At 32.6% G+C, this 15,000-nt stretch overlaps 1 protein-coding gene across 5 annotated transcripts in view; it reads right to left on the bottom strand.

Moving 5' to 3' along the window:
• LOC137645767 (uncharacterized) overlaps positions 1–15,000 on the bottom strand; it is a 199,372-nt gene that overhangs the window by 63,984 nt on the left and 120,388 nt on the right. For all 5 annotated transcript variants that reach the window (XM_068378678.1, XM_068378681.1, XM_068378680.1 and 2 more), the window contains exon 3: positions 2,560–2,736. In XM_068378678.1, the coding sequence (XP_068234779.1) occupies positions 2,560–2,736 (177 nt within the window). The remainder of the gene's footprint in view (positions 1–2,559; positions 2,737–15,000) is intronic.

The following is a 15,000-nucleotide window of genomic DNA, read 5'->3' as shown; positions in this document are numbered from 1 at the left end:
ACAATTAATCAAAATTCAGAATTTAGAAATATCAAAATCAATACAACAATAAAGCAATAAGACTGATCTACATTGTGGTAGAAAACCAGCATTTAGAATAAATACTTAAATTACTCTGGGAACACTCCAACAATCCTGGCAGAGATGTACCTGCCATTCTCACCACGAGATTCAGAGAGGTGCTGATTTATAAGATCCCCGAAACTGTCGTATTCAACCATCAAATTCCCCAAAATCAGAGGGACCAAACAGTCTTCACAAAATTGTTGGGAATCACCAGCCGTCAGGAATTTATTCAATCTAGTACTAATCACTTTCATCAAAAGAGAGACTCCGTTCGTTTCTTTGCTTTTATTTCAAAGAGATCGAAAATATATGGATGAAATGACCAAAAATGATAATGCACCAGAGTAAATTGTGTCGTAACTTATGAAAATCGTATTGAATAAATTGTTGCCGGAGCATAATGAATTTCGCATATACTAAAATTGATGACGAAGACATTATCAGTACTGTTGCAGCTTGTGTTTAGGCAACAATCACGCATGGAAAAACATATTAATTGAAAGTATCAAACTAGTTGATCTCCAGACTCCACGCAAACTCAATGTGGCTTAGTTGGATATAAAACCAGTGGGCAGTAGCCTAGCTGGGTAACACAATGAAAAGCAAGAGAACACTATGCATGATAAACGTGCAAAGAACTAAATAGAAACATTTGCTGTTTATGTTTTAGTCTCCGCCTAACTCTCATTGGGCGTATCGGATAGACAGGCACCGTTCCAGTATTCTCTTCTTAAATTCCAATATCCGTATCTTATCTGCTTTCGGTTTAAAAACTCATAGATCGGCTACTTCATTGATGAGCCCCATGAGTCATTATCTTCTCTTTCCTTCTTCGGGTCTGGGCTACATAATGACATTGGTTATCCTTTTGTAGCATTAGCACTGAAAAATATGATAGATATCCCTATCACACCCATACCTACAAGACCTCAGGCCTGAAGCTTGTCTCAGAACTTCAATGGAAAATGATGCAGTGTTTTACATTATTGGATAACCGAAAGCGTGAGTGTAATGTCTTTCTTGGACGTGATCAGACTCATTATCTTGAGCAACATTTTACTTAAACATCACAATATCGCACAATGTTGAAAGCAATTATTTTTATCAAGGTAACCACCAAAACCACAGCTAACAATGTGCTCTCAAATTTGCAGTGTTCGTGATTTTCATAGTAGCAAAACACATTTCACTATTAATGATATTTCTATTTTCTGCGAGAGAGAGAGAGAGAGAGAGAGAGAGAGAGAGAGAGAGAGAGAGAGAGAGAGAGAGAGAGAGAATAATCATATAGACATAATTAAACTATTATCACACTTATTTTTATTAAAGCCATGCTACATCCCTAATTTGAAAATGCTACAGCATAAAGGTTGCAACAGAATAAAGCAACCCAACAGAAAAGAATTAGAAATATGAAAAAAAACTATAATTCATTAATAAAAGAAAATGCAAAATATATAAAGATCAGCAACAACGTTAAATAGATAAATCATATATAGACTATAAAATGAGAACTTATGTCAACCTGGTCTGCAGAAAGATTTACAACAAATTATTCTTATGTTCCATTGATTCAAATACCACATCATTCCACAATCTTTAAGCAACTCGACTGAAATTTCTGATTGTTACTAGTCTTGATTTGAAGGACCTAAATAAAGGTATACCGATTTACATATACTGTTGAAAATTTGCATTAAAAAATCGGTAAAAGTCTGGCAACGTTTATTCCAGGATTTTTACCGTTTTAAGAACGGATATATTGACATTAAAGAGTGAAATTACGGTCACAACCCGTAAAAGATAATAACAAAGTAAGGTAAAATTACAGTCGCCTATATTTTACTGAAATACGGTTGAGAACAGTATATTTTTACGGAGAATTACCAATAAAAATTACGGATTGTTTAAACAGTGTAGGTTATCTTGTTATATACACTGTTAGAAACAACCGTAATTTTAATCGGAAATTCTCCGTAAAAATATAATGTTCTCAACCGTATTTCATTAAAATATAGGCGACCGTAATTTGACCATACTTTGTTATTACCTTTTACGTGTTGGTAACTGTAATTTCACTCCTTTACGTTAATATATCCGTTTTTAAAACGGTAAAAATCCTGGAATAAATCCTGGAATAAATTTACCGTTGTTTATGCAAAAATTCCAAGTGTTCCAATTAATTACTTTCGTGTCCAATATATTCATTAATTTTTGCGCTCTCAGTCTTTCCTTTTTTTTCAGAAACATCAACGAAACGTTATTATGTCCTTGTTCTAAAACAAGTAAAACATTTAATATGCTGCATACACCATTGATTTTTTTACCTGTCATATCAATATCTGTAATTTTTTTTCCACTTCAATCAGTTTAATTTCTGTGTATAATGCATTTGTACGAATTATTTCCTAATGCTGCGAAAGTTTGCATGTCTATGAATTATGCCACAGATCTCTATTTTTGCTTCTTAGAAATCTAAATTTGAATACTCACCACAGAGTGGGACCTCATCACTCCAGGTTCCGTTCTTTTGGCAGGTCCTTTCGTCTTCCCCGAATAGAACGAACCCTTCTAAACATTTGTAGGCGACTCGCTCTCCAGGGAAGTAAAATCGACCTGATGCAGACACAGTTCCGTTCACGGGCCTTCCAGGTCGTCCACATTGTTCCCCTGTAATATCAAAAAATGACTTTCATAATTGGATTGCTAACGATGTCAAGAAAGAGGAAATATAAATATGAAAAATATGTCTTGTGTTGCTTGAAAATTAGTATAGTACTGAATTAATTGTGTAGAACTCACAGGAACATACCGCATTCAGATGCAAAAATTTCAAAACGCTAAGACAACCAAAAACACTACACGAATCCGGGCCGGTTCTGTTTATTTTCCAAATGTTAATTAAAGGACGGATACATTAACATAAACTTTACAAGAAATATAAAATAATTGGAAAACAAAAAGAGGAGCAAAGCTGCCACCTGGGTCGGAGTAAATATCCTATTAAGGATACAAGTCTTCTACAAGTAAGAGCTATGATTATCAGGTATTCAACGTCTAATCCGCAAAGCCACCTCATTTTCAAAGACCTATGAGTTTTTTTAATTACATGCATTATATATACATCTATACATATGGTGCGCATATTCATGTATAAGTCTACCTGTTTATTAGTTTCCTTGTGGCCATAGGTATGTATGCGTATGTATGTTATATAATTCTACGTTGTATATATATATATATATATATATATATATATATATATATATATATATATATATATATATATATATATATATATATACATATATATATATATATATACACATATATATGTGTGTGCGTAATTGCATATATTAATTCATGGGTGTGTACACGCACAAAAAATATTAACTTACCCTCAAGTCTTTGCGCTACATTAAAAGACAATAAGTTTTGCTAGAACTTTGATTTTAGTTCCTGCTAAGCCAAATTATAAGAAAAAGATATCTCATCAGCTCCTTCATCCATCGTCATTGTTTTAAATGAAAATTCTCTATCTGAAACCTTTGGAACTTCAAATGTTCTTTCTTTAAATATTCTGATTCTTCAAGCGTTAGTAAATTTTCTTTCTTTGTCTTTTACCCTTCTATATACTGTAGTACCTTGTTTACATTACTTCAAACTATTCCCTTCTCAATGTTATTTCAAGGTCCAGAAATTACGATACAGTGTGTTAAGTCTTGCAGTGAGAATGTCCCTCAGCTATAGGCTAATTGGACAACATCTGATGGTAGTATTTTACTTTGAATAACTTCTGTAATAATCTAAACGAGTTTATCTAGCCTGATCAGGACACAAATCAGCATTTTTACAAATTTACATAACCAGACACAATGAAATAACTGCTTTGATAATACGCTAGGAGGCCCTTCTTTCAAAATGATCAGCCTAACTTCATTTCTGAACTGTGATTATCAGCATTAGAGTTCCATTCTCCTCAATGTTAGAGAGAGAGAGAGAGAGAGAGAGAGAGAGAGAGAGAGAGAGAGAGAGACCTTGTGCATGTATAACCTGCTATTATGTTTTCATAAGATCCTTGCGTATGTTTTCGGCATCTTAATATATATGGCTAATGTTCTTAATAAGGTAGATAGTTTTAAATGAAATGTATTGTACAAATACATCCCCCACCTGATGCTATTGTTACTCGCTGACGAAAGCTATTGTCTACGAGTAGTGCATTCTATTGTCAAAACTGTGAGATATTGTGCAAAGCATTTCAGCGTGTTCAACCACAGTCATTATGATCACTTCGCTTTCACTACTGCAGGAGGAAGATGTTCATATATTTCCTGAATTATGTAGTTTCTTATAATTAATTAATCGGAAAAAAATAATGAATAATTTTTTTTTTTCATTCCTCATTAGCTAAGTAACGATTCAGGTTATATATTTCCTGATGATGCAAGGTCAACTATGATTTCAACAACAGGGGTTTCTCTCTCGGTATAACTATTTATGTCTCCGTATTTTTGTGTCTATTAGAAACTTTTGATAAAAAAAAAAAAAAAAAAAAAAATGACAAACTTGAAACATCGACTTTCTGGATGCCGACACCATAAAGCTTCAAAGGTCATTTAAGAGGCGCAGAGGCGAGAGGCAGCTCATTGCGTTGCCGTGTTTGTCTCAGAGACTTGGCATGTGTGTTTATGATCAGAGCCCAACTCCCTTTTGCAACCGAGAAGTACCTAGGAAGACCAGGAAAAGACTGCTATTGGCCCCACCTGAACCTCTCAGTTCTTGCTTCCAGTCGTCAATGCTTCTACTACGTAACCAAGATTCAACATAGAAACACATGACACACACACACACACACACACACACACACATATATATATATATATATATATATATATATATATATATATATATATATATATATATATTACTTTTTTCTGACTGCCTCTCTACTGATATAGATACTACTGTAGATACTGAATGCTATAATATAATATAATATAATATAATATAATATAATTTAGTTTTCTTTTATTTACTCTTGAGCCTGATATGATGGTTATCCTCGATGCAAATTAAACAACGTAAGAATAAGAAAATATGTATCATGCAAGCTTTCATAAAAAGAAAAAAATAAACGATGGTAAGAGTGAAAAGACCGTAATAAAAAATCTATTTGCGGAGTGTAAATGATACCGAAGTTCAATTTTTGTGGCTGTCCATATTTGCGGTCATCGCTAAATGTCTAGAAATCTCCGAAAGAGATGACAGTAATTGTGCCGGAGTCCTTGAGTGACCAGAGTCTGAAAGTTGTGAATGCGGGCAATCAGAGGAATAACAATGCTCTCTCCGAGGTCGTGTCTTGAGCGCCGAATACCTAATGACCGAGATTTCGTCAGCTCCCTCATCCCACTTATTAGTAAGCATGAAGCAGAGAGTCGCGTGCGCTGAAAGGGAAACTCTTTGGTAATTTCGTGGATGTTTTTTGTTAGACATCTTTTTATACAAAGTCCTTTTATCCTTCCCATACGGCCAATCGTCATTTTCTTACCATAAATTTTTAATCTTTTACTCCCTCCCCCAACTGTACAAAATAACCATTAACGTAATCTTTAACCTGTTTTCAGAGCCTTATGACACTACAATCGCGGCCGTTTCCCAAGACGTACTTTCCTCAACAGACTGGCGTTTGAGCTTTCTTACCAAGTGCCAAACATCCAGTTTTCTTTCTTTGAGAAATATTAAATTCACTCTCTCTCTCTCTCTCTCTCTCTCTCTCTCTCTCTCTCTATCTCTCTCTCTCTCTCTCACACACACACACACACACACATATATATATATATATATATATACACATGTGTGCATGGGTTTATATATACTAAAACATGTGTATGAGGTTGGTTATGCATAGGTACATAGAACAAATGCTTCAACAGATATAAATAAAAGATAACAAAAATAAAAAAGTAAAGATCCAAACAGTACAAGTTCTGGTACTGCAGCGTCTCATGTGCCCCCAGACTGACAAAATCGCTATTTTCATAAGAAACGGTATATCACAAATTCAGTACAAATACTCAGTACAAGGACTGAAGGTGATAGGAAGGACATTCACGTGCCTCTCAAAGGTGGAAACATTATGCAAGGGTATTACTAATGATGCGTTAAGGTTGAGGGGACACAAAAGTTTCATCAAGAAACGACCTTATTATGTTTTGCGTGGACACAAGGCATATCAGGAATGTTATAGTTTTGTAATACAAAAAGCATTTTCCTTTCGTACTGAGATTAGGTTTTTATTATCTATTACACTCAAACTATAAAGGAATTGAAAGGAGAAGGGGGGGGGGGGGCGATGAAAGTAAATGCAAGGAAAACAAAGTATATTCTGACTGGTAAGAAAGGAAAATATAAAGGTAAAGTAGGAAAAGTGTCCGAGTAAGTGTTGCCGTAGAAGTGTATTAAATACCATGTGTGGAATGTAACAGATGGAGTCACAAGAGGTGTTTAGGATTGCACAATACAAGTGAAGTAAACGATTTTCAGTGCTTATGCACACGAAGAGCAAACTGGGAAGAGGAAAGGGGGAGGGTGGCGTGTGCCATGTTTTAATTGAGGAACATCCCCTAAAAGCGATAGAACTCTACTGTGAAATTGGCAATAAGAAGGCAGTAATAGAAAGAGCAGAAATGGGACGAAATAATCTAATGGATACAATTATCTACGACGAAAACTTGAAAGGACAGGAATCTGCCCTGTTTTCACATGGCATCCAAGCACAAGATAATAACAACTAATTGCGGTACAAAAATATCCACTTGCGGCAAGCCACAATGCAATAACTACGGCAAACAGACGGATAAACAGACAAACGTACAGACAAACTGCCATATGTTTCCTGGCAGCTCGGAGAAACCATCCAACTTTCATGTAAGTTACCACTTGCGCTAATTGATGGCGCACTATTCTTTCACTAGGAAATCTTCATTACATTCTTTTCTGAGTGGTCACTAAAAGATGACTGACAGATTGTATAAAGAAATAGTGCAACTTGATAGAATACTAATATGCATGAGGAAGTCAGCCAATCGTTGGACAATTATATAAGGACAATTTCATAAAAGAACATCAAAGAAAATTTTATTGGTAGTATTGAGATCAGTTTATGCCATTTCGCATATTGCTTTTTCTTCAGGAGTTGGTAAGAGTACAAAAGAGTCAAAATGACTTACTTTAATCAGTTTAAAGTCATTGCCTCTGATATCTTCATCTTTTGCTTTGACACAGGAGGATCATTAGATTCCTGAAATAGATTTTATAAAATTGTTGTTTGCCCTTGGCATTAATACAAGGACCCTCCCTATAAAAATAAACTTATACTTTGATGTTTAATAGATTAACGCCCTCATACAAATAATCTAGGCAAAGTTGAAATCCTTACTAGAAATACAATAACGAATAAAAACAAAATCTTAGCAACGATTTTCGTTAGTCTTCAAACATCCCTCGACTACATTAAATGTCCCACCCTAATACACAAAATGCGTCGATCTCTACAATCATTCACACAAGACTCATCAGCAGTACGTAGAGCCCAAAATCATTCTGCACAAAATGCTTCTTTTGTAATATTAGCCTCTTGATGTACCTACAAAGAAGGCATATCAAAAGCTTGTCGTACCTCCAAAACACAGTGTGATGCTCAATACTATATTATTAATTAATGTCTCGCTTCTAAGGCTTATCAGTTTCCATACCATTATCAATAACCTTCTAAGTTTACTGTTTTCTCCCAGCATTTCTTAACTATATAAAAGGCACAAACAATATATATATATACATATATATACATATATATATATACATATATATATATATATATATATATATATATATACATATACATACATATATATATATATATATATATATATATATATATATATATATATATATATATATATATATATATATATATATATATCGTCATCATCACCATCTCCTGCTATGCCTGTTAACGCAAAGGGCCTCCATAGACTGACTGAATCCACAGAGGGAATGACTAAATTCATCAAAGGATAGCCAGTTCCTTGCGATGTGCAGAGCCTATCTAACTAAGGCAAGTGACCGCTGCCGGTCCATACTGATTCCAGTAAGATCATCCGCCAGGAACCAGGAGTAGAAGCCGAAAAGACATCTTGTCTATCGCCTTAAACCCAATCTGTCACCGTGTTGCCAGGGACTTCATCGAGATTTAGGGGACATTTCCTCCACAGACAAAGTTCTAGTTACTCCCAGTTGCTCATCTGCTTATATAACCGTTGGCAAACATGCATTGCTAAGATATACCAAATAGCATGGTATATATATATATATATATATATATGAATATGTATATATATATAATATATATATTTATATATATATATATATATATATATATATATATATATATATATATATATATATATATTCAAATAAGCCATATATATTTTTGATACATTAATGTCTGGATTCTCTTAACGACCTCGGGATCAGGGCCCCAGGCGAAATCACACAAAGACAAGAGCTTGTGACTGGCAGGGAATCGAACCCTGGTCCGGCAAGCTTGTATAGACAGTGACTAAACCACTCGGCCACGAAGAAAGTGGCCCAGTGGTTTAGTCACTGTCTATACAAACTTGCCGGACCAGGGTTCGATTCCCGGCCGGTCACAAGCTCTCGTCTTTGTGTGATTTCGCCTGGGGCCCTGATCCCGAGGTCGTTAAGAGAATCCAGACATTAATGTATCAAAAATATATATGGCTTATTTGAATATGAAAAACACGTCTAAATGTGCAAAATTTATCAGATATATATGTATATATATATGATAATTTTGCACATTTAGACGTGCTTTTCATATATATTTCATATAAGCCATATAATATACACCTAATGTCTGGATTCTTTCTAACTCAGCCATAAAGAGTTGTGGCTGAGTTGCTAAGTCAATGGAACCTCGGTTTTTTGGGGTTCAGGTTAGATTCCCTTGCCGACCAGACACTATTACCTTTGAGTTGATTCCCCCTTGGGTCTCTGATCCCGAGGTAGAGAGAATCCAGATATTATATATATATATATATATATATATATATATATATATATATATATATATAAATATAAATATATATATACATATATATATATATATATATATATATATATATATATATATATATATATATATATATATATATACGCGAGCACATATAGTGTTAGAATGTTTGTATTTAGATCTCTTTGCACACGGAGACACTATAGTTTTCAATCATAGAATTTTTACGAGAATATCATTACCAATGACCCAAAACAGATATCAAAATTATGATAAGTAACCAAGCACGGTAAGCACAGTGACAGCCTCTGTTGATCATTTCATCTACTGAAGGAAGACGAGAGAGAGAATAAAGTTTAACCAATGATGAATAACAATTTTTAATTCATTAAATGAGCTGTTATTCATAAACAATAGCATTTTCCATCCTATTTCTTTCTTTCATTTATTACAAGGGAATATTGACTGAAATAGATATTAGGTTGTTTTTCTTGACTGTCAAGTAAGATTGACCTATTGTCGCCTCTCTTAGTATCTACCTATGAAAGAAATTTGACTTAAAATAGTTTTGCGTACTGTATCAATAAGAGCAAATACGCTAGCTGTTTGCTGTCCTCCTCGGCTTACCTTTACTTCTGTCTCAGAAAAATAGAATCATCCGAGATTTTAAGCTTAATCAAAGCTTTCTCTCGAGTTTCAACCCACAGACAAAGTTTATCAAATGTAGGCTGGAAGAGGGAAAGCCACACCAGGAATCACATGTGTATGGCTGCGACATCTGGCGAAGGCATTATGTAAGACTCATTACGGAGGTGTGTCAGCCCTGCCACTTCCTGGTAGATTATCGCTAGAGGCTTTCATTAATTAAATAGATATATGTCGTTAACTCACTCAGCCCAGTGAACGATCAACAGAATCCAAAACATCAAACAAAGATGAAATGGCCTATATTATAGTTTCAAACTGACGATTTCCTTTATTTTGTTAATTTTTGGAATTTGTATAAGAAAATTTACCCAATTATTAGAATATATTTCTTATGAGAGAAGTATCAGAAAGAGGGAGGGGGGGGGGTAAAGAAAGAACATGTTAATTTGAACAAAATCATAACTACATTTCTATCCTTTACTGTTACACTTTCAATCATGATTACATTAAGATTAAGTACTAAGACGTGCATTTTTTGTCACTTTAGGTTTGAATAATTCAATTGTTTAATATTATGTGAACAGAAAAAACGACATCTAGTTAATAGAAAGAAATCACATTATTAAAGTTTATATACTTCTGTAATGGAATATAAAAATCTGTCTGATTACACAAAAACGGGTTTAAGAAATCCTAATCATTACAAAATTTCTTATATACTCACCACCCTTATCGCCATCATACTCTGAATCAGTGAGCTCATCTAACGAGCTCATATCATTGTGGTGTGCGGCCACTTGGTAACTTTTCCAGACTGGAACGAATTCCAAGCCACTTGATTTCTAAACCTAAGTAACTACTCCCATATCTCAGTAAGATGCAAAATATAATCAATTGAACACACAGTAGCAAAATGTTTTTCATTTCTAGATAAATTCATTATAGTATGGCAGCCAGAAAATCAAATGAGACATATTTTTGTTTTGTGCAAGGCATAATAAAAAGTGAAATGGGACAATCACATTATATATATATATATATATATATATATATATATATATATATATATATATGCATATATATATGCATATATATATATGTATATGTATATATATATATATATATATATATATATATATATATATATATATATATACCTTGTAGACACACACACATATATATATAATAAAAAATGCGTAAGGATATTAATATTTTCATATATATGTAGATATAAACGTATGTTTTTATTTAGAATCCATTAGTAAATACAGAAGTGTGTATATATTTATATATGTGTGTGTGTATATATATAAATAGATAGATAGATAGATACTTATCAAATGCTAAAGTACTAGTGACAGCAATAATTGCATAATAAAACTTTCCTAGATTTCTGTACCTATTATTACCTACTTACACAATTACACATATGCAGACACACAAACAAACAAACATACACATATACATATATTGAATTTTTATGTTGTTGATGGGCACCATAGTGAGTACAGGAATGTGATATCTGTTGTTCCTCTGGGTAGTGTTCCTGGACCATTACTTTTCATTCTATATACACATGATATGCGGTTTGGCCTAGAAGACAAGCTTATTACATATACAGATGATGCTACTCTCTTTGCATCAAATCAATCTCCTTAAAGTAGATCTGGGATTGGTGAATCATTTAATAGAGATTTATCTAAAATTAGTGCATGGTGCAAATTATGGGGCATGAAGTTGAATCCTGACAAAACATCTTACACATTAAAGACCGCCATTGAACGAAGCCAGTTAAATGGAGGACGAATGATCCAAGCAAGCGACACACTTGATGGCCCCCCCAAACAAAAATAGGAAATGATCCTATCATCATAAACCCCATCGTTGCAGAAGTGAATGGGATCCTTCTGATCAGAAAACTTCCATAACATGAGCCTCTTCTTATATTCACTGAAGGCTCGTCAGCATCATGATGGAACTACTTTGCTCACACAGCGCTATTTAATTTCTACGTTCTCATTTTCTATATCCTTCCAGCATTTAACAAGCTAAAACACTGCCCCATCATTCTTTATAAACTAAACATAATAAAACAAAATAAACGAACTTTTTAAAAATACTAATCTTTTTACCACATATTATATATATACTATATATATATATATATATATATATATATATATATATATATATATATATATATTTATATATATACAGTATATATATATATATATATATATATATATATATATATATATATATATATATATATATATATATATATATGTATGTATGCAAGGAGAGAGAGAGAGAGAGAGAGAGAGAGAGAGAGAGAGAGAGAGAGAGAGAGAGAGAGAGAGAGAGATCTTACCAGGGCAATTGTGAAGGCAGAGTTCATAGCATCCAGCACAAATGAAATCAGTACTTTCTCTCATTAATAAACAAACAAAGCCATTTAATCCTTTTGCTACAAGTACCCAAAAGCCAAAAAAGTATTTACACAATCTCATACGTATATATATATATATATATATATATATATATATACATATATATATGTATATATTTATAAATATACATATATACACACATATATATATATATATATATATATATATATATATATATATATATATATATACAAAACTTAGTATGAATGATTATATATACACATATATGTATATATTTATATGAAAGAATTACACACATATAATATATATACATATATATATATATATATATATATATATATATATATTCATATATATATATATGTATATATATATATATATATATATATATATATATATATATATTGACACGTGTATATATATTATTATCAAACACACACATATATATATATATATATATTGTATTTATATATTATATGTATATATATATATATATATATATATATATATACATATATGAATGTCTTGATATTAAATATATCCTTACATACAAATATATATATATATATATATATATATATATATATATATATATATATATATATATATATATAAATTGTATATACTACAGATGTAATCTTCCTTTTCACGAACATCTCTAAGAAACGTTCAGTGGCGAACGAAACGGCAGAGCAATTTTACATATACTGTACACATAATCTTTTAATTTTCCATATGTGGACCAACATATACACAAATATATATACTTATGCATATATATATATATATATATATATATATATACATATATATATATATATATATATATATATATATATATATATATAATTGTAGATTGATAATGCGCAGTTACTTTCGCCCAAAGAACCTTTCACATCATATCAGCAACTGTTCCCTTTCGCTCACACAAGAAGAGGCAATCAATTTTTTTTTTTTTTTTGGTGAAAGTACACACACTGAAGACATTCCAGCGACACGGATTGCATGTTTGCGACGTGGTGGTAATAGCGACGTTTGTGAGCGACTGATTCCATGCAGAAAGAAGCGTCAAAGAGCGAAATAAGAATAAGGCCGTGCTGGTCATAGGCCAGTGCTTCGGGATCCTTGGCGTGTCGGCTCAGTCACACCTTCTGCATCCTCATTCCTTGCCGGGAAGACCTCATCTTCCACGTAATCTAAATAAAAAGGAGATAGATAACGCCATAGTCTATTAATTAAGGCATGTCAACTAAACTGGCTAATACAGTCAAAGGGGATACATAAAATCTGCTTCTTGAATGGATGATATATTTCCAAAGCGCATATTTTATCTAATGCATTGACAAACGCATTTCTCCGTTTGCGTTTGGTCAAGTAAACCCTGAAAACATCATTTCTTACCGGAGCATACCTTCGTCATAATATAAAGTGGTTTTCTCTTTGTGAGAACCTGACTATATACCGAGAAAATTCATCGCAAAACATGATTTTATTTTGTGGTAACGATTTTCGTATCATTTAGTAACCATAATGCTAACATTGAGACCTTGATAAGTTATGTTATGGATTTAAGCAAAATCTTTTGAAATAATATCTTTAGGTATTGATATTTCAGCGTACCTTACATTAATGGAAACAATGTGTTAATGGGGCAAGGGAAGATCGAAACTGTGCTTCAAACGCTACACGTATAAACTAGTAGATAAGAGAAAAAGGAAAAGCTAACTACCCTTAAAAGAGATCTAGCTAAAATTAGTGCATGGTGCAAATGATGTGGCATGAAGATGAATCCTAACAAAATTCAAAGTATGATTGATGATTGTAAGTAGGTCAAGGACAGTGGCTCCTCAACATCCAGATCTCAGCACTGATAATGTTTCTTTAACTCTGTATGACTCTCTTAAAATTTTAGGTGTGATTCTCTACAGCAAACTTACCTTTGAGAAACACCTTAGGTCTGTGTCTTCTTCAATTGCACAAAAAATTGGCTTATTGAGAAAGACTTTTAAGGTTTTCGGTGATCAATCTATTCTGAAGAAGTGTTTTAATTTTTTCATTCTACCTTGTTTCGCGTATTGTTCTCCCGTCTGGTCTTCAGCTGCTGATTCTCATCTTAATTTGTTGAACAGAAACTTACGGTCTATTAAATTTCTTATTCCTGATCTAGATATTAATCTCCTGGTCCGTCGTTCAATTAGTTCGTTATACATGTTGCGTAAGATTTTTCATAATTCTGATCATCCTTTACATTTAGATCTTCCCGGACAGTTTCATCCTGTTCGTAATACTAGGCAGGCAGTTAATTCTAATAGTCAGACCTTCTGTACCACTAGGCTCAATACTACATAGTATTCTAAAAGTTTTATTCCAGCTGTGACCAGTTGAATCAGTAGAACTTCAAAAGTTCAAACTTGCAACAAATGTGTTTATGTTGAACAGGGTGACATAAGTCTTTTTATAGTTTATATATGAAATATCTTATTTAATATTGTTACTGTTTTTAAAATATCTTATTTTAATTGTAGCATCCTGCTTTTCCAACTAGGGTTGAAGCTTAGCAAGTAATAATAATAATAATTTCTCATATCGTTTATTTATTTCCTTTCCTCACTGGGCTATTTTTCCCTGTTGGAGCTTTTTGGGATTATAACATCTTACTTTTCCAACTAGGGTTATAGCTTAGGTAGTAGTAGTAGTAGTAGTAATAATAATAATAATAATAATAATAATAATAATGATAATAATAATAATAATAATAATAATATTATAGACTGGATC

The sequence above is a fragment of the Palaemon carinicauda genome, chromosome 8, assembly GCF_036898095.1.
Source record: "Palaemon carinicauda isolate YSFRI2023 chromosome 8, ASM3689809v2, whole genome shotgun sequence".
NCBI classification, from domain to species: domain Eukaryota; kingdom Metazoa; phylum Arthropoda; class Malacostraca; order Decapoda; family Palaemonidae; genus Palaemon; species Palaemon carinicauda.
Note: the sequence above shows the minus strand (reverse complement) of the source record. Positions and strands in the feature narration are given on the sequence as shown.